Below are 20,998 nucleotides of genomic sequence, written 5' to 3'. Positions count from 1 at the left end.
AAATCTGTCTTGGAAGAATTATAGCCAGAATGCTGCTTAGAAGCAAGGATGATGAGACTTCATCTCACTTACTTTGGACATGTTATCCGGAGGGACCAGTCCCTGGAAAAGGACATCATGCTTGGTAAAGTAGAGGGTCCGTGAAAAAGAGGAAGATCGTCAAAGAGATGGATTGACACAATGACTGCAACAGTGGCCTCCAACATAGCAACAACTGTAAGAATGAGGCAGGACCAGCCAGTGTTTTATTCTGTTGTGCATAGGATCCCTGTGAGTTGGAACTGACTCGACAGCACCTAACAAGGACAAGCCATTTTCCAATCAGACCCTTGGCTTCCTGATCCTCTAAACTGGGTGCATGTAGATAGATAGTTCTCTAAAAAAGCCCAATGCCTGAGGCAGAATGATCACTACTGAGCCGCTCACTAGGCTGCTGTTTGACTTGAAGGTGACTTTAGGAAAACAGTTTCTTAAAGGCTCAAAGCTCAAAAGGACACCTAAGAACAGGTTACTTGAATGGGTCACCCCAACTCCATGGACCCAGAAGTCTGGATTCTAGGAGAATTAAAACTGTTTCTGAGTTTTAATTTTTAGATCAAGAGCATACAGATACTAAGTTCTATCTTTTTTTCTGCTAGAAGCCTCTTAATCTCTAAGGAAAGAGCATTTTCAAATGCATTTTCAGTAAATTTGAATAAAAGAGAGCTTTAAGTTTACCATAGCAAGGATTTCTTTTTTTTTTTTAATGAAAAAAAGTTTTCTAGGGTCTACCAGCTTTTTGTTCCGTGAGTAATTCCTAACTACTCTCACACATTTGTTAGTATAATGCAGAGCACTCCTACCTGAATGCTGGGAAAAAAAGCCATGCCAGAAAGCAGTGCTTTAAGGAGCCCAGAAATTACTGTAAGAAGATAGTGTTAATAGATTTTTATCCCCCAGTCTTAAACGTTTTCCTTTCTATTAAATATTCCTATTTACTTTTCTTTTGTGGTACTGACAAGAAAGGACCTATTGTGACTGATCACATGCTTTACTGAATACTTACTGTATGCTGGGTGCTGTTGGAGGTTTAGGGTTTGGCAATGTGAAAAACACAATAGCCTTGACATGGGGGAGATTACTACATTATAAATGGGAGAAGATCAACAGTAAATAATAAACATAGTGAGTAAGTAAGTTTTATAATATCTCAGAAGGCAGTAGGTGTTATGGGTAGGGAGATCAGGAATGCTGAGATATTGTCCGTCTCTAGCCAGCTGCATTGAAAACTAGCTTACCCATGAGAACTTGCCCAGGGAGGGGCTGGTCTGAACCAAGGGGGCAGAGCTCAGGCGCCTGGGGAGCATACCTTTCATCAGCACCCTCCAGGACCACATTGGGCAAAACACAGGGACTAGACCACCGAGTCATGGAACCCGAGAGGGACTGAGGTTGAGAGTTTGAGCCTGGGCCTCCATCGCTACAGACTAGGTGGCTTCCAGGCGGTACACAGCAGCCAGGCAGAAATGGGGTTCTGACCTTAAGACAAGGGTCTGCATCCTGGCAGTCAGACACCTGGGCGCCCTGGCCCACAGACATATATGCATGTGGATATTGCACGAACAGATGTTAAGCGTCGCATACCTGTATGTCATCTCATATATCTCCCTTACCCAAGTTCCCAAAAAAAAAAAAAAAACTAGTGCCATCGATAGAGTATAAATTGCGAGTACAAATAAATATATGTTTTGTTCACTGTTGTATTCAGTGGCATACAACATAATATTTATTGGATGAGTTAATTGAATGCATTTTATATAGGGTGGTCAGGTTGGGCCTTACTGATGTTTGAGTAGAGGTGTGACAAGAGAGGGAGTATGTCATGTGGATATCTCAAGGAAGAGTGCTCCAGGCAGAAGGGCCAGTGTGGCTGGAGCTGATTGAACAAAGAGTAAAAGGTGAGTTCAGATGATGAGGGGCTTTGTAGGCCATTGTAAGGACTGTGGGCTTGTAAAGATGAAGTAAGCTGTTGGAGGATTTTGAGTGAAGGAGAGTCTTCACTGTAGTTGCTATGTTGGGAATAGACCAAAGGAGAACAAAGACAGAAGCAATAAAACCAGATAGGAAGCCATTACAAAATCTAGGGAAGAAATGATAGTGACTTGGACCAGGGTGGTTGCAGTGGAGGTAATGTAAACTGGTCAGATTCTGGGTATGTGTATTTTGAAGGTAAGGCTAACAGAATTTCCAATCCATTAGCAAGGTTGCTAATAAAGGTTGGAATTGAGCTATAGAAGACCACAGAATCAACAGGCTTGAGGGGACACGATAAAGATTTCAATTTGGCTGTGTTGAACTGCCGAGTGGATGGTTGCTTTATAATATTTGAGTTGAGGGAACAAGTTCCAGACTGAAAATAAAAATTTGGGAGGTGTGAGCAGAGAAGGATATGGCAGTCTGCTTCTGTAAAGATTTATAGCCTTGGCAATTCTGCTGTGGCCTGTAGGGTCACTAGGAGTTCCCGTCGACTTGACGGCAGTTAGTTTTTGGTTTTGGAGCAGGTGGGTGGTACTTAAAGTCTGAATACTAGATGAGATCTGGTGTTCTGAGGACTGAGCCTTTGGATACTGCAGTGTTCAGTGTTCAAAGACAGGAGGAAGAAAACCAGCAAAAGAGATTGTGAAAGAGAGGCACGTGATGTAAAAGGACAGCCAAATAAGTGTTCTGTGGAAGCCAAGAAGAAAGTGTTTCAGTAGGAGGGAGTGATCATCTGTGTTATTGCTCACAGAATAAGTAGTAAGATGAGAACTGAGAATTGAGCATGGGTGTAAACAATTTGGAGGTGACCCTGACAGTTTTGGGGAAGTGGTGAGAGCCAAAAGTTTGGTTGAAAGGGGTTCAATAGGACTGTAGCCAGAAGGGAGTGTAGGGTTGAATGAAGGCTTTCTTTTAAACGGGAGAAATTACAGTGTGTATGTGTGCTAGTGGAAACGATCCAGTAGGGAGGAAAAAAATTGATAATACAGGAGACATAGGGGACAATTCTGGGAGCAATGTCCTTGAATAGCAAGCTTATATCCAAAATTAAAGAGAGGAATTGGCGTATAAAATGATTAAATAACTGGTAGCTACACTTATTAAGGTGTTTACTAATCATTTATCATAGGAGGATTTAGACTAGGTTGATTTGATTTGATTTAGTTGCAAACCAGTCAAGCATGATGGCAGATGGATAATCACATTTTTATAAATGTCACTTTTGTAGTGGTGAATGGAGACTCTGTTTTGCCATTTATGAATATACTTGTTTCTAAAATAATTTTCTAATGTTTTTTGATGGATAACACAGAAGACTTTCCGAGAGGCAGAATAGAAAAATCCTTCTGCTCTTTTTCTGAAATATGTAGTCTGTCATTGGCTTGTTTGATTTTCTGATTTTCTTTTTTTTTTTTTAACTTTTTAGGCCGGAGTGAGACAACTTTACGTACAGATTGACTTTGCGGCCATGTAATGAAGGAAAAGAAATTACGCTTTTTTTTTTGGACCAAAATTTTCTGGTACTGTACAATCTAAAAAACTGCACCCAGCGTTTTTAAGTAGAGAGATCATCACTACAACTCCCCAGCACCAAGGAGACCAGCTGGAGTTAGTCTGTGCTCTGCCGGGAGTTCACAGCTAAGGGAGCAGAATGAAAAGTTGATCTCCTGGACTGTTGGTCTTTGTCTTTGTGCCCTTCCCTTCCAACCATTTTGATTTCTGAGGTTTCTGATTTTGTTCCAGGGTGGTGGTGGTTTTTGTTCGTTTCCTTTTTTCTCTCCGGCACCCTCCCCTCCCCAGCCATTAGGAAATTCAGACTCTGGGCCTCCAGTCATCTGGAATGTCTTCACTGAAGCTGCTTGAAACCACTGCTTTCATTCCCACAAAACCAGTGTTATTTCAAAAAAAAAAAAAAAAGTAGAAATGTGTTTTATATGTAAAGTCACAATTGTTGACGTTTTTTCAGTGTAATCATATGTTCGTAAAATTGTTTGTACTTTGCAAACTAATGAACCAAACCATATTGGGTTTTCAAAGTGCCTTTGCATCAGAAAATGTATTTGCCAGCATAGAAATATACCATCCAAGGTCATGCCTCTGTCTTTTTTTAAAATGGGTACTCTGTAACCTGTACAAAATAAGACTCTTGCTAGTGATGTACACAGATTTCTGTGTGTGTACATCCAGCATAGGTTCAGATGTATGAAAACTTGCCTTTTATTATTTTATCTTATCAAAAAATAAAAGGTGTTATTTTGCTTTTTTATAACAAATTCAGTTATCACATTACTTTGTCGACTGTTTTCAGAACCTTGCAAATGCATCTGTTAGACAAAAGGTTGTTTTGACAAACGTGTTAAATTCCAGATTTCTATAAAAGCCTGTGTATCTGTGATAGTTTCCTATGCCTTTCCTTTCTGGTTTTATGGATTTTATTTTTGAACGGAAAAGGCTAGGTCGACTGAAGGCAAAAATGGTTGTGCCAATGTTACTTTGCTTTTTCATTCTTCAAATGCCAAGTTTTCTGTGCAAGTTTTGCACAAATAGCTTCCAGGAATCCCGAAGAAGCATTTTATTGAGTTTGAACTATTGCCAGTATGGAGCGAATGTGGTGACGTAGATGTAGCTGGTTTTCTAGGTTCTTGTGTATTTGAGAAATAAAATTGCAATTTGAGGTGACAAGTGCTTCTTGAACACGCTACTTCAAGATTCCATATTTTATGAAGACATCGATCTGGATAAACATTTTTCTCATACTTTATCACAATGTATATTCCCTTTTAACTTTAAAAACTGAAATTTTGGGGGGAGGAGCCTGCAGGATGAAAATGATTGTGAAGACTGTAGATTAATATTAAGCACTTTTGCACTGATTTGGCAGAAATACTGTTGATTCTGACCTGTGAGTTATGAACTACTCTGAGTTAGGAAAACTGGACCACTGTCTTCCTGCTTTTCTAAACTGCTGCAGATTGCCTCGAGCTGCCAGTAGTCTCCTTTTTGCAGATTAAGGCGTATTTTCAGAACTTTTTTGCTTATTGCCAGCTAATTCTAAAGCTAAGAATTCCTGCAGTAGAATGTGTTTAAACAATTGTTAAGATCTTTTGGGAAGGAAAGAACAAAAGGCAATGTTCTGATACTGGTACTGCTTTTTCACTACAAGTGTAATGAAAGGTTGCAACCCCTACACGCCTTACAGGACCCTGGGGTATTGTGTGGCTTTTGGCATAGTACAGAAAATGACAGGCCGAGATGAAGGCAGGAAGGCAGGGATTTTGGATGTGTGCCTTTAAAAATGAATTTTGTGTAATTGTCCTATGTCACATAGGGAGCTAGTGCTTGCACTGGCCTGTCCCATTTATCAGTGAGTTTTAAAGATCTGATTCTGCCTTTCACTGAGCCCTAGCCCTCCATTCTACGTGAAGTGTTTGTCAAAATATGTATCGCTTCATTTAACTGTACTCTCAGAACACAAATGCATGAGTATGTTTCTTTTTCTTTGATAAGGTATGTAGAGTATTAGACAGGTTTGAAACTCTAACCGTGCATTCGTTACAAGAGATTGCCAGCTCACACTCAGCAAGCTAGCATTACATTATCCTATCACTGACAGTATGTGCCAGCAGTAAAAAATCAGTGTGAGAAAAAGCAACTCTTTTCTCACTCATAGGATCCGTGGTCTTGGCACCAGTTTGTTATGAAATCAGGTACTACCTATCATTATAAAATAAATTTGGAATGTTCTTATCGTTGAGCTAACTCTTGACTGCCTCCCCCAATCATATATTTGAGTTTAATTTTACTAATATTTTAAAAACCAAAATATTATCTCCAGAACAAATTTATATTGCTCAGGGAAAGTTTACCTTGCCAGGTAAGCTTCCCCAAACAGAAATATTATACCTACATTAATTTTGCTTTTTAAACCTAGATTATATTAATCAAGGTGAAGGGCTTAACGTGCACAACTTCTTATTTTTGGTAACTCCAAGGGCATCTTTGTGAAGGGCTGTACAGGTAGTCCTCGACTTAATGGCGTATTCAAGTTACAATAAACTGTTTTGTTTTTGTACATCTTCTCGTTAGTAATATGTACTACAGTATTGCAGCACATAATTTGCTGGTGTTATCCTTCTCAGATATTCTCTCGCAAATGTTCAAAGATCAGATTTATAAAGATACTGATAATAAAAGGCAATAAGAATGAAAGCTTAAAAAATGAGGCATTTGACTTAGAACCGACTTACAATGGAGCCGTCGGAGCGAAACCCTGTCGTAAGTTGGGGACTACCTGTATCCAGTTTATCTGTAGCTCTGCGTTCCTCATGCTGTCATCCCTACGCTGTCTTCTGCAGCACAAGTGTAAGGAAGTGGTAACAGACGTTACTGTCATTGTGATTTCCCTTGTATCCAGAGCGGTTCAGCATTCTTCAAAGCCTGTATGTACCAGTAGCCAAAATACTGTGACTTTCGTGCTGATAGAAATCTACCTTTGTAAAACAGCCAAATCATTGACACAAAAAGCAGTTGATCAGAGTTCTAGCTAATGATTTTGCCTACTATGGAATAATAAATCAGTTTTTATAGAGATGACTAATACGGTAGCATCCTGTTCTATAACTCTGGGATTTAAGAACAACAGTATTTAAATTGCTTAATGTAGAATTTTCCATCTAATGGGGGACTGTCCTTAAAAGCAGTCTAGCTCTACCTCTATTTTACAGATGAAAAAAATTGAAGCCCCAAAAAGTCATTTACTCAAGGTGACAATTAGCGGCCAAGACAAGACAGTATAATCCAGGTCTTCTGACTCCAAGGCTAGAGCTCTTTCTACTTTATCGCGGTGCCTCTCCAGCATATTTCTCCTTCTGTAAATGTGATAAAAGCCCGTTAGTAAATAAAGGGCACCTGACCTCCATTTTTGGTACATTAAGGCACTTGGATTTTTCATGTGTAATTATAAGGTTTAGAGTGTTACTTCCATAATATTCTTAATGGACAGTACTATAATTTTTTTTTTTTTAACTTTTGTGAAATCAGTTCCTGATTTAAAAAACAAAAAAATGACGTTTGTACAGGATCCTTTTTTAATTTTTCTGTTAAATTGTCCAATGCTAAATCTAATATAAGGATCACTTAGTTTATTTTGTTTATATTCTGTAACCTGGTACCTTTTAGGAGCTAGGCTAATTCACAAATCATATCATTTTAGTCTTGCTACTATAGTTTTCAGTCACTAAAGAGCTTTTTCATTTTTAAGTTGTTCTCAGAGCCGTGCAGAGTTGGGCATTAAATTTGTATAGAACAAAACAGATCTTTTAATTCAATAGGTTATAATTTTGAAGTCTATTAGAATCCCAAATACTAAACTGCTACTTTTAACTCTTCATGAAAGCCTTACCTTAGGAAAATTAATTTTTTCTATTTTCTTTTTGTCGCCCAGGTCAAATTATTTTCCAACTCTAGAACTTTGTTAAAAGGCATTATTTTATTCTTCGAAAACATTCATTAAAAGTTTTATCAGTATAAGAAGATTGTTGCAAGTCATGGTCCGTCCAAAACTATTGATCCATTTCTTTACCACAGTATCAAGACAGACTCAAATACAATGAAAAGTTACGCACCAAGAACGTAACTGCAGAAAAGAAGCTTAAGTGTATAGTTCTATTTAAAGGCCAAATGGCTGTCTTTTTTGATGAGGGTGTCTTTGGTTTAACCATTTCCTAATTGCAGAAAGGGTGGTGAATAAGCTTATTAAACATTTAGCCAGGCACTTCTTATAATTTTTTAATATTATCACATTTAACACAACATTTCCATTAAGAAAGAATTTGCACTAATTAACACTTGCATACTTTTATGATCGACAGATTTTTTTGGTACTTTTTTATTTTTGTACTTTAGATGAAGGTTTACACAGCCAATTAGCTTCTCATAAAACAATACACATACTGTTTTGTGACACTGGTTGCCAACCCCACAACATGTCAACATTTTCCCTGTCTCGACCTTGGGCTCCCCATTACCAGCTTTCCTGTCCCCTCCTGTCTTCTCATCCCTGCCCCTAGGCTGGTGCGCCTCTTTAGTCTCATTTTATGGACCTGTCTAATCTTTGCCTGGAAACCCTGGTGGCGTAGTGGTTAAGTGCTACAGCTGCCAACCAAAGGGTCGGCAGTTTGAATCCGCCAGGCACTCCTTGGAAGCTCTATGAGGCAGTTCTACTCTGTCCTATAGAGTTGCTATGAGTCAGAATTGACTCGACGGCACTGGATTTGGTTTTTTGTTTTTTTTTTAATCTTTGCCTGAAGGGTGAACCTCAGGGGTCACTTCCTTACCGAGCTGGAAGGGTATCTGGGGGCTGTACTCTCAGGGTTTCTCCAGTCTCTTGTCAGGCCAGTAAATCTGGTCTTTTTTTTTTTGAGGTAGAATTTTGTTCTATGTTTTTCTGCAGCTCTGTCCGGGACCCTCTGTTGTGTTCCCTGTCAGACCAGTCACTCGTGGTAGCTGTGCACCATCTTGCTGTGCTAGACTCAGTCTGGTAGAGGCTGTGGTATTTGTGGTCCATAAGTCCTCTGGACTAATGTTTCCCCTGTATGTTTAGTTTGCTTCATTCTCCCTTGCTCCAGATGGGGTGAAACCGGTGGAGTATCTTAGATGTCTGCTCACAAGTTTTTAAGACACCAGGCCCTACTCACCACAGTAGAATGTAGAACATTTTCTTTATAAACTATGTTATGCCAATTGAGATAGATGTTCCCCGAGACCATGGTCCCCACAGCCCTCAGCCCAGTAATTTGGTCCCTCAGGGAGTTCAGATGTGTCTATGGAGCTTCAGTGACCTTGCTTTCGTCAAGTTGTGCTGGCTTCCCCAGTATTGGGTACTGTCTTACCCTTCACCAAAGTTACCACTTATCTATTGGCTATTTAGTGTTTTTCCCTCCCAACCCTTTGATAGGTCATTTTCGAATATATTTTCCTATCTAATTCTTTTAACATCCTTGTGAGGAAGGAAATCTTGTCCCCATTTTACAGATGAGGAAGCTGTTGCTAGAGAATTTAAATGACTTGCCTGGGGGATACCACTGGTAGGGGATTGGCTCTAAATCCAGTGTTTTTTCTCCAAACCACTGTTTTATGTTGTTCAGCTTTTTAAAGATCTAAACAGATGCCTATAAGGTCAGTGAACAGCCTCTGTGACAAAATTGATACGGAGGAACAGTTGCTATGCATTATTAGACTTACTCCTTCCCTCTGTTCTCTTAGGTTTATGGTACCACCTTTGCCACTTATCTTAAACTGTAAGACTAAAAAGACCAATCAGAGCTTCTTTAAGCACTTTCAAGACTTAAAAAAAAAAAAAATGTTTTATTGACACAGAGTAACCCTGGTGGTGCAGCGGTTAAGTGCTCAGCTGCTAACCCAAAGGTTGGTGGTTCAAACCTACCCAGTGTCTCTGTGTGAGTAAGACCTGCCATCCTGCTTCTGTAAAGGTTACAGCCAAAAAAAAAAAAAAAACCTGGGGCAGTTCTGCTCTGTCACATGGAGTCTCTATGAGTCGGGATTGACAGGCCTGCACCCATCAACAGCAAGCTCTTAAAGGGACAGACTCTGAAAAGATAGAGCCCTCTGAGCCAGTATGAGTAGAGAAGCTGAACTTCTGGCCAAGAAAGCTTAACTTACTTTATTAGGGAACTGTTTTCCAAGAACTACAAATAGTTTTGTGATGCAGGAGTGGGATAAGTAGGATGTGATATACAACATAATGTTTTACACACACCTTTTCAAATGAAAGAGCCCTGGTGACCCAGTGGTTAAGCGTTTGGCTGTTAACCACAAGGTCCGCAGTTTGAATCCATCAGCTGCTCCTTGGAAACCGTATCGGCAGTTCTACCCTGTCCTATAGGGTCGCTGTAAGTTGGAATTGACAGCAGTGGGATTTTTGTTGTTGTTGTTTAAACATAATTATATTCAACTTTGAACTCTGCCCACAGCTTTGAAAATTTAGTATTTGTAATTTTGATCATGATGATGGAAACCTTTTAAGAAAGATGTCTTTGTCTCATATATCCTTTTATCCCCAAACTTAGACTAGGTTTACACTTACATGCTCAATATATGTTTGGTGAACTAGTGAGTAAATACTGTAGATGGTAATGGATACAAAAGTGACAGTTAGGGACAGGTAAAACCAGTAATTTACTGTTTATTACATAAGACATCTCAGCATTTCTTTGGCATTTTTGCACAAATAAGTGACTTAGTATTATGTTCACTTTGGTCATTTTCAAGTAGCCCTGAGAGCTGCTCGTTCTTTTTATACATAAATAGTGGTTACATACAGAAATGTTCAATCCACTTTGCATATTGTTGGACAGAATTTAGCTAAACTGGGACTGTGGAACCTGAACCACTTGAATTTTTTATATTTTGTACAGCCAAATCAGAAACCACATTGTCTCCTTCATTTTTATTGAGAATTGCCATATTCATATTCCTTTAAGGACCTGTGTATATAACACGTCTCCTCTTTCATTTTTCTCCAGATGTATTATCCAAAGCTCTTTCAGAGGTGTTTCTTGAAGGTACTGTTAGAAAATCAACACTGTATGTATTCATTAAGTAATTTAAGTATTTTCTAAAATAGTTTATACCTTTTTTTTTGCCTCCGAATACTAAATTTTAGTAGAGCCTTCCTAGATTTCTTCCCTTATTTTTCTTCTTTTCATTGCTGCTTCCACTGTAGAACTTCCATTTTATACCAGTGGGAGGAAAAAAGCTTTATTTAGAATTTTAGTATTTGAATTTTGTTTATGTATTTTTTTTTATCACATATCATGCATAGCCTTCAGTCTCCATGAAGATTCTATTTTGAATTAAACTTATGTTAAGAGTTTGTCAGGTAACCCCATTGCTTCCTCCAGTAGCAGCAAACTTAGTGACATTACTGCCCAAATGGTATTTTGCCCCAATGTTTGTGAGCTTTATCAATAAACAGAATGGGGTCTTTTACATCAAAATACTATAAATGAAAAATTGCCAAAACCCTTCTTAACATTTTCTAAACACCCCTATAACACTTTACCTACCTGCTTTTGATGGTTTTTAAACAGATGGCCAATTTCGTACATGAGTTTAATTCCTTAGGTGAAAATTACGGCATCAAAGCATTTCTAAAATTTGAGTACAAGACAAGATTGTCAAAGTTTGTCTTAGGCTGAGTTCTCTAGAGGAGCGAAACCAGTGAAGTATATCTACATAGAGAGAGAGATTTATCTCAAGGAAATGGCTTACGCAGTTATGAAGGCTAGCAAGTCCCAAATCTGCGGGTCACGCGTGAGGCTGGAGGCTTCTCCTGACTCACATGGTTGCAGGGGTTGATGAACTCCAAATCAGCAGGTCAGATGGCACGCTGCTGGCTCACATCCCAAGAACTGGAATTCAGAGGATGACAAATCAGATGGAGGATTGAGAGAGGGTGAACTTTGCCAGAATATCCACATATATTGTTTACAGGCCACACCCCCAAGGAAACTCCCTTTTCAGTTGATTGGCTGCTCCTATCATATCACAAAATAGGGGATGATTATATATCTGCCAAACCACTGAGAATCATGGCTTAGCCAACTTGACACATAACCACCACAAAGTTCAAAGACTGTTGTAATTTGGTTTGAATATGCTCAAGTAAACCAATTATAATTTGCTTAAGTGCAATATAACAAATTTGTAATGTATGTTTCACTTTTTTCTACTTGAGGACATTCATTCTATATTTTGTTTAACCTCATATATATTTAAAAGGAATCATGAACTATTGTATCAGAATTCTTTCAATAAAATTTCTGTTTAAAAATTTTATCTGAATTGTGTCTATCAGTTTGATGAACTGAAAAAAAACACTGTGAACCTAAATAATATTGAAACAGTTTCCAGAGACTTAAGGGGAAAGAAGAATGATTCCTAGGGCTAGGAAAAAAAAACACAACTCATCAGGAGAGAAGAATGCTAGGTTTGGAAATGTCTTCACCATCATTGAGGCTCTTATTCATCACCCTACCTCATACACACATCTCAAAATATTTATTTCTAGATCTTTCCATTAACCCCAAATTGTTCTCTCACCCTGCTCTATGGATCGTCTCATGTGAAATGAACACCAGAAGCTTCTGGAATGACCATCATCCTTTCAAAATTTTCCTTCTAGTCAGAAGTAATTCTTTTTTTTAATTACTTCTCTATAAAACCCCATGTTCCATTCATCCCCCATCTTCTCAAAGGTGGGCTTACCAAAGCAGCCTCTTCTTAACTATCAGCCTCTGCCACACTGTTTTCTCCTCGATGTGCCTGTTGTTAAATTCCTTACGTGTGGTGTACCTGTGCTTCTACTTCCACTTCCTTTCTAACCATTTCCACCCCTATTTTATAGAAGTTGTTCAAAGGCCATCAGTGGCTTACTTTTTGTCACACCCATGGCAGAACTACCAGCATCTCAAACTCAACAGAGAAAAAAATGAATTCATCTTTCCCACTCAAATCTCTTCTCAGCTATCAATTTCTGTCAGAATTCCTTACACATTTCTTAGAAATCTGAACATTGCCTTTGACCCTTTCCCTTCCATTTCCTGAATCCCCTATCACAAAGTCTTTACTTCATCTGAAATCTTAAATTCACCCTTTCATTCCCACTGCCCTATTCCAAGACTTCATGATGACTTCAAGCAGAATCACTTTGGGAACACCTGGCTTTCTATCCTATCTATTCTATGCCCAGCTCCAGCTACTTCCATTTCAGTCCCCTCCCCCCAACCCCACCCCCCACAAAGAAAAAAAATCTGGCCTTAGGCATGAAATAGGAGAAATTTCTGCTGAATCAGACATTTGTCCAGGCCCTTTAAAAACATTTCCCCTACCCTGGCTTCCTGATTACCTTTTGCCAGCCCTCCTGCATACTGGACTTTGACCTGCTGGCTCTAGAGCACCTGCCAGCAACCTCCTGCCTTTCCTGTGTTCTTGGGAATTAGCTTCTGGCCAGTCTACAGTGGCCTATCACAGCCCCTTAGAGCAGCGTTTTCTGTTTGCACACAGATTTAAGCAAGTTATTTACTACTTCTCTACCCAATGTCTTTATCTAGAGTTTTTGCTTCCTTCCCTAAAAAGCCGCTTTGTGGTATACTGACAGATTAAGTAAACTTCCCAGTTTCCACTTTCAGTTTTAGCTCAGAAATCTTTAGTGCTTCTCTGTTGTATGTGGAGCCCTGGGGGTGCAGTAAGTTTAAGAGCTTGGCTGCTAACCAAAAGGTCGGCAGTTCAAATCCACCAGTTGCTCCTTGGAAACCCTATGGGGCAGTTCTATGAGTTGAAATCGACTCAAGGGCACCAAACAACAACAACCAAACCCATTGCCATTGAGTCCAACTCATAGCAACTCTATTTGACAGAGTAAACTGCCTCATAGGGTTTTCTAGGCTATAATATTTACCGGAACAGATTGCTAGGTATTTTCTCCCTGGAGCTGCTGGGTGGGTTTGAATCTTCAACCTTTTGGTTAGCAGTCAGGCTAACCCTTGCGCCATCTGGGCTCCTTCTAATGCTTATCAATTACAAATTCTTCTGAACAATTTTGGATACCCATAATGCTTTTCCTTTCCTCCTCATCCAACCTCATTACCCACGATGTCAAATTAAGCAAACTTTATTAGTCCAGACCAGAGAAACAGCAAAGACCAGGATGAGCAGGTCTAATAGATGTAGACGGAATGACAGCAATGTACTATTTCCATTCTGTACAAAGAAGAAAACATAACACTTTATGGGAGTCTAGTTTTCATCCAAGTTCTAGTGTGAGTTTATTTGAGCCCATCCAGCTGTACTACATATGAAGCTTTCAGATAAATAAAATCCACCATTAAGGTCAGGTTTAGCACATGCTACCCACATTTAAAGGAGCCCTGGTGGCACGGTGGTTAGAGCACTGGGCTGCAAACAGAAAGGTCGGCAGTTCGAACCCGACAGCCATTCCGTGATAGAAAGATGCGGCAGTCTGCTTCCATAAAGATTTCGCCTTGCAAACCCTATGGGGCAGTTCTACTCTATCCTTTAGGGTCACTGTGAGTCAGAATCTACTCCACAGCAGCAGGTTTGTTACCCACATTTAAATGTACAACTCAACTTCATCTGCTAAATTTCTATAACCAAAAGGACGAATAACATGAATACTAAGATGATACTCTAGCAGAGTAAGCAATCACAATTTATTGAAGAAATGCACGAATTATATGCTTTTTAAAATGGAAGTGAGCTTCTCTTCAAAAAACAGTTCTGTATGGATTGTTAAAGTGAATTGTACTTTTAAAAAAGACAGACACTGCAAAAGCCAAAGGATTAAAAACAAAATAATTCCAAGACGTGTTTTCTGGATGTAAGCACAAAATAGCATTTTAAAAAGGCAACGCTGTGAAAATAAACAAGATATTCAGATTTATACCTAAGCAAAGGTACGGTTTCACTGCAGTTAGAACCCTGCCATCTGACTTGGCATTGTGAAAATAATCATCACAGTCACTTCCGCCCTCGGCATTAAATGAGACGAGAACGTTGCTCGGCTCCACAGGGGTTATCTGACTTGTATGTGCATCATCATCACACTACTTCCCCTTGAGCAATGATTTGGACACAGATGATACTGGTTTCTACAGAACTTCAAAACAAAGCCAGTTTACTGTATTTGTAGTTATATTAGTTGAAACAAAGATTTCCTGTTGGCTTTTTCATTCAGTTACTTAGTAAAAGAAGCTTTCATTTTTTGATTATTTAGTATTTTGCCAATAGTAGCTAATTTGATACCCTTAATGACACCTTTTTAAACTAGCCTAAAAGGTGTGGATTACTGATACCCAATATTACATTCTAAAAGGCTGAGGTATATTTAACATTCATATTGTGTCACCCGTATTCTTTCCGGGAAAACCAAGACTCTTTATGATAGAGTTTTTACCAGAGAGTGATACTACTTTAATGCATTAGTATCAAGAGAAGAGAAACCAAGAAGTGCCAGCATTAAATCCAGAAGAGGAAAAAAATCATGTCACTATATTATAGGAAACTGTCATTTAAAAAAGATTCTGGTTCCAGGTGAGATGGCATAAGCACACTTCACCTTTTCTCTCCCACTGAATGATATCTGTAAAACCTGGACACAATGCATGAAGCGACTATTCAAAGACTCTGAAGAGTAAAACACCAGCAGGAGGATCAGAGAAGAACCCCAGAAAGCAAAGTATCTGTGAATTGGCAGCCTCCAGTATTCCTGGACCTGAACTTAATGTGGCTGGAATCCTGGAAGTGAGCGCTATGGTGCAGAGAGCTCTACAAGAGAAGTCCAAGGACTAGGAAAGGGAACACCTAATGTTCAGAGGGAGTATGGGAATCCCCTCATTTTTTCCCCTCTTTTCTCCATTCTCTTGTGCCCTGGCCCCCAGGCAATCTTGTGGTGGTGGCAAGCAGTTCTGTGAACTCAAAAGAGCCAAAACTCTGAGGGAGGGGCATTTTTCTGTTTGGTGGAGCTATGATTCTGAGAGGGTGGAGCAAACTCCCACTGCTTTTTTCTTCCTGTTCTCCCTCCACATGGGTCAGGGTGCAGGCCCAATCATGGAAGACATGGAGACAAAGCAATAGAATAACTAGAACCCCATGTTTCTGGCCATAACTGAAAAGGGGAGCCCAAGAAACGCGGAAGTAGTGGGGATTTCACGGAGGAGGAGCTCAGGAAATCAACGTCATAAATTGTTTATGAACTCCAAAGATTACCTTCAAGCCATTCATGTTTGGATCTGATGCTACTTAGCAAACCAAAAGACCTTGAGAATGAAACTACCCAATACAACTACAGGCGCACCTTGCTTTACTGCGCTTCGCAGATACATTTTTTTCAAATTGAGGTTTTGTGGCAACACTGTCTTGAGCAAGTCTATCAGCACTAATTTTCCAGCAGTATGTGCTCACTTCGTGTCTCTGTGTCACATTTTGGTAATTCTCGCAATATTTCAAACTATTTCATTATTATTGTATCTGTTATGATGATATGTGATCTTTGCTGTTACTACTGCAATTGTTTTGGGGCATCAATAACCGGGCCCATCTAAGATGGCATGCTTAATCTATAAATGTTGTTTGTATGTGTTCTGACTGCTCCACCAACCTGCCACTGCCCCATCTCCCTCTCCTCAGGCCTTCCTGTTCCCTGAGATACAACATTATTGAAACTAGGCCAATTCATAACCCTACAACGGCCTCTAAGCGTTCGAGTGAAAGGAAGAGTCATACCTCTCTCACTTTAAATCAAAGGCTAGAAATGATTAAGCTTAGTAAGGAAGGCAAGTCGAAAGCCGCAATAGGCCAAAAGCTAGGCCTCTTGTGCCAGTTAGCCAAGTTGTGAATGCAATAGAAACATTCTCGAAGGAAATTAAAAGTGCTACTCCAGCGAACACATGAATGATAATTCTGATATGCAGAAAGTTTTAGAGATCTGGATAGAAAATCAAACCAGCCACAACACCCCTTAAGCCAAAGCCTAATCCAGAGCAAGGCCCTAAAAATAATTCTATGAAGGCCGAGTGAGGTGAAGAAGCTGCAGGAGAAAAGTCTGAAATCAGCAGAGGTTCGTTAGTGAGGTTTAAGGAAAGAAGCCGTCTCCATGAGAGTGCAACGTGAAGCAGCAAGTACCCATGAGCTAATTCATGAAGGCGGCCACACTAAACGACAGATTGCAGTGGCGATGAAACAGCCTTATATTAGAAGAAGATGCCATTTAGGACTTTCATAACTAGAGAGGAAAAGTCAATACCTGGCTTAAGAGCTTCAGAGAACAGGCTGACTCTCTTGTTCTGGGCTAATGCAGGTGGTGACGTTAAGTTGAAGCTAATGTTCGTGTCAAAACCCATTGTCGATAACAGGGCAGGGCCAAGACGGCGCAGTAGCCAAATGCTTCCGTGATCCCTCTTACAACAAAGACCTGAAAAAATAAGGGAAACGATACATTTATGACAAGCTTAGAAGCCCTGAACATCAAAGGAAAAGTTAGAAAACAGACCGAATGGCAAGGGGAGGAGAGACAGTTCAGAAGTGGAGAGAACTTGCTGGAACTGAATCGCCGGGAACCCTCAGGCACCATTCCCAGGAGCAACTGCAGCGGGCTTCTGGTAGCGTTGGCTGCAGTTTCCTCAGGGAGAAGTAGCCAGCCACACAGCCTACTTACACCTCCAGAACCAGAGAAGAATGGTGCTCTTGGCAAAAGCTAAGTACTTATGTGTATTTTGCTGTGCCCCCAGCCCCCAAGCCAGCTTCAGTGGCTGTCGATTTCCCTGGACCTGAGATCGGTCCTGTTGCATGTTCTGAGCCATTCTCCCGGCCTTGGAGATGGAATAAATTCACAACTGGGGAAAAGATAATCTGCCAGCTCCACTCACCTGGGAAGCTCAGGACAGAAGCGGCTCCTGTCCAGACATAAACGGTCTGTGGACTTTAAATAACTTCCCCCCCTGCATGAACCTGTGTGGACCTATTTCAGGAGAATAGGCCCTTCTTGGCAGACTGCAACTGCTTCAGCTGTGTGGTGGAGAGGTGGGTGTTTGATGTTTGACACCTTGCTTTGCCTATTAAACAGGGTCCTCACCTACCCACATCAGGGGCCTAAGGCCTGATGGCACCACTCAGGTCATACAGCTACCTGTGACAGGGGTCCAAAGATAACTGCTACTTCCCAGTCCTTACAACCAAAAGCATTGGGTGCCCATGATCTGTCTGCAGAACCCACCCACCTGTGTGCTCTAGGGAACAGGGACATGCTTTCCTCACAGGCACTTGGGGGATGGTTGTCAGCCCCCTGCCTTGTTCAGAGTGTGACCCCCTGCTGCAACCAGATACCGGTACCTACACCAATCACCCCTGCCCCTCTAAGACTGTAGAACAGAGCCTGTACCACACACTTCGTGACCGGCTACCTGGACACCTGAGCTGAATCCATACAAGAAAAGTGAATGGACTACAAGGCTCATATACCTGATAACAGCTCTAGCCATCTGGGGACAAGATGTCAGAGCTTCAGAGGCAAAAATAATCAATTTAGCTCACTCAAGCCACCTATTTGGGCATATCAAAACAAAACAAAGCAAGAAGCTAGGATACAATAGGCAAACATAAAATAAACTAATACAATAACTTATAGATGGCTCAGAGACGACAGTCAACATCAAATCACAAAAAAGGAGACCATGATCGCTTCAACAAACTCTCAAAACTAAGAATCAAGAGATGTCTGGATGAAGGTACCTTCCTGGAATTGTCGGATACAGAATACAAAAGATTAATATACAGAACTCTTCAAGACATCAGGAACAAGATCAAGAAGGAGATCAGGCAATACGCAGAACAAGCCAAGAAACACAGATAGAGCAGTTGAAGAAATTAAAAAGGTTATTCAAGAACATAATGAAGAATTTAATAAGCTGCAAAAATCCATAGAAAGACAGCAATCTGAAATTCAGAAGATTAACAATAAAATTATAGAATTAAACAACTCAACAGAGTCAGGAGAGCAGAATGGAGCAAGTGGAAGGCAGGCTTGGTGAGACTGAAGATAAAGCACTTGGCACCAATACATCTGAAGGAAAGTCAGATAAAAGAATTAAAAAAAAAAATGAAGAAACCCTAAAAATCATGTGGGACTATATCAAGAGAAATAACCTACAAGTGATTGGAGCACCAGAACAGGGAGGGATAACAGAAAATATAGGGATAATTGTTGAAGATTTGTTGGCAGAAAACTTCCCTGATATTGTGAAAGATGAGAAGATATCTATCCGAGATGCTCATCAGACTCTATATAAGGTAGATTTTAAAAGAAAGTCACCAAGACATATTATAATCAAATTTGCCAAAACCAAAGATAGAGAATTTTAAGAGCCACTAGGGATAAATGAAAAGTCACCTACAAAGCATAGTCATTAAGAATAAGCTCAGACTACTGGGCAGAAACCATGCAGGCAAGAAGGCAATGGGATGACTTATATAAAGCATTGAAGGAAAAAAAACTGCCAGCCAAGAATCATATCCAGCAAAACTGTCCCTCAAATATGAAGGTGAAGCTAGAACATTTCCAGATAAACAGAAGTTTAGGGAATTTGTAAAAACCAAACCAAAACTACAAGAAATACTAAAGGGAGTTCTCTGGTTAGAAAATAAATAATACCAGGTATCAACCCAAGACTAGAACACTGGACACAGCAATTAGATGTCAACCCAGATAGGGAAATCACAAAAATAAATCAAGATTAAAAAAATGGTCAAAACGGGAAACGGCAATATTATTACGTAAAAGAAGAAAACATTAAAACAATAAAGAGAGACAAGAAATGTAGTCATAGATCTTACATATGGAGAGGAAGACAAGGCAATATAAAAAAATAAAAGTTAGGTTTAAACATACAAAAATAGGGGTAAATATTAAGGTAACCGCAAAGGAAACTAACAATCCTATTCATCAAAATAAAATACAAGAAAAAAATGCAGACTCAGCAGAAACAAAATCAACAACAATGAATAAGAGACAAGACAATATATAAACTACTCAGCACAAAAAATTAAGTGGGAAAAAGAAACTGTCAACACACACAAAAATACATCAAAATGACAGCACTAAACTCATATCTATCCATAATTATACTGAATGTAAATGGCCTAAATACACCAATAAAGACACTGAGAGTCACAGAATGCTTAAAAAAACATGATCTGTCTATATATGCTGCCTATAAGAGACATAAACTAAAACTCAAAGGATGGAAAAAACATATCAAGCAAACAACAATCAAAAAAGAGCAGGAGTGGCAATATTAGTTTCTGACAAAACAGGCTTTAAAGTTAAATCCACTACAAAGGATAATAATAATAAAATTTAGAGCAGAATTAAATGAAATAGAAAACAATTAAAAGAGTTAACAAGGCCAAAAGCTGGTTCTTTGAAAAAATTAAGAAAATTGATAGATCATTGGCCAAACTGACAAAAGAAAAACAGGAGAGGAAGCAAATAACCCGAATAAGAAATGAGATGGGCGGTATTATAACAGACCCAACTGAAATTAAAAGAATCATATCAGATTACTACAAAAAATTGTACTCTAACAAATTTGAAAACCTAGAAGAAATGGATGAATTTCTAGAAACACACTACCTACCTATACAAACACAAACAGAGGTAGAACAACTAAATAGACCCACAACAAAAGAAAAGATTGAAAACGTCATTAACTAAACTCCCAACAAAAAAAAAACCTGGGCCCAGACGGCTTCGCTGCAGAGTTCTACCAAACTTTCAGAGAAGAGTTAACACCACTACTACTAAAGGTATTTCAGAGCATAGAGAAGGATAGAATACTCCCAAACTCATTCTATGAAGCCAGCATATCCCTGATACCAAAACCAGGTAAAGATACCACAAAAAAAAAAGACAATTACAGACCTATATCCCTCATGAACATGGATGCAAAAATCCTTAACAAACTTCTAGCCAATAGAATTCAACAACATATCAAAAAAATAATTCTCCATGACCAACTGTCATTCATACCAGGTATGAAGGGATGGTTGAACATTAGAAAAACCATTAATGTAATCCATCATATAAATAAAACAAAAGACAAGAACCACATGATCTTATCAATTGATGCAGAAAAGGCATTTGACAAAGTTCAACACTCATTCATGATAAAAACTCTCAGCAAAATAGGAATAGAAGGAAAATTCCTCAGCATAATAAAAGGCATTTAGACGAAGCCAATAGCCAACATCATCCTAAATAGAGAGAGTCTGAAAGCATTCCCCTTGAGATTAGGAACCAGACAAGTGTGCCCCTTATCACCATTCTTATTCAACATTGTGCTGGAGGTCCTAGCCAGAGCAAATAGGCTAGATACAGAAATAAAGGTAT

At 39.4% G+C, this 20,998-nt stretch overlaps 2 protein-coding genes across 6 annotated transcripts in view; one reads left to right on the top strand and one right to left on the bottom strand.

The window, feature by feature from the left end:
* Positions 1-3,940, top strand: part of SLC30A7 (solute carrier family 30 member 7) — a 90,816-nt gene extending 86,876 nt beyond the window's left edge. For both annotated transcript variants that reach the window (XM_064282485.1, XM_064282483.1), the window contains one exon: positions 3,443-3,940. In XM_064282485.1, the coding sequence (XP_064138555.1) occupies positions 3,443-3,490 (48 nt within the window). In that variant the 3' untranslated portion in view covers positions 3,491-3,940. The remainder of the gene's footprint in view (positions 1-3,442) is intronic.
* The window catches only part of DPH5 (diphthamide biosynthesis 5), a 79,305-nt gene continuing 62,225 nt past the window's right edge, over positions 3,919-20,998 (bottom strand). The window contains exons 7-10 of one of the 4 annotated variants that reach the window (XR_010321512.1): positions 16,859-17,026; positions 11,308-11,447; positions 11,103-11,186; positions 3,919-10,761 (exon numbers count right to left, since the gene is read on the bottom strand). Coding sequence is in view for 1 of the 4 variants with exons in the window: in XM_023547422.2 (XP_023403190.1) it covers positions 11,434-11,447; positions 16,859-17,026 (182 nt within the window). In the remaining 3 variants the exon portion in view is untranslated. Of the gene's footprint in view, positions 11,448-16,858; positions 17,027-20,998 lie in introns of all 4 variants that reach the window. The other 3 variants (XR_010321513.1, XR_010321514.1, XM_023547422.2) reach the window with 3 other exon arrangements.

The sequence above is a fragment of the Loxodonta africana genome, chromosome 3 (assembly GCF_030014295.1).
Source record: "Loxodonta africana isolate mLoxAfr1 chromosome 3, mLoxAfr1.hap2, whole genome shotgun sequence".
In the NCBI taxonomy this organism is placed as follows: domain Eukaryota; kingdom Metazoa; phylum Chordata; class Mammalia; order Proboscidea; family Elephantidae; genus Loxodonta; species Loxodonta africana.
The sequence above is the reverse complement of the archived record's forward strand: the minus strand, read 5'-3'. Positions and strand labels throughout refer to the sequence as shown.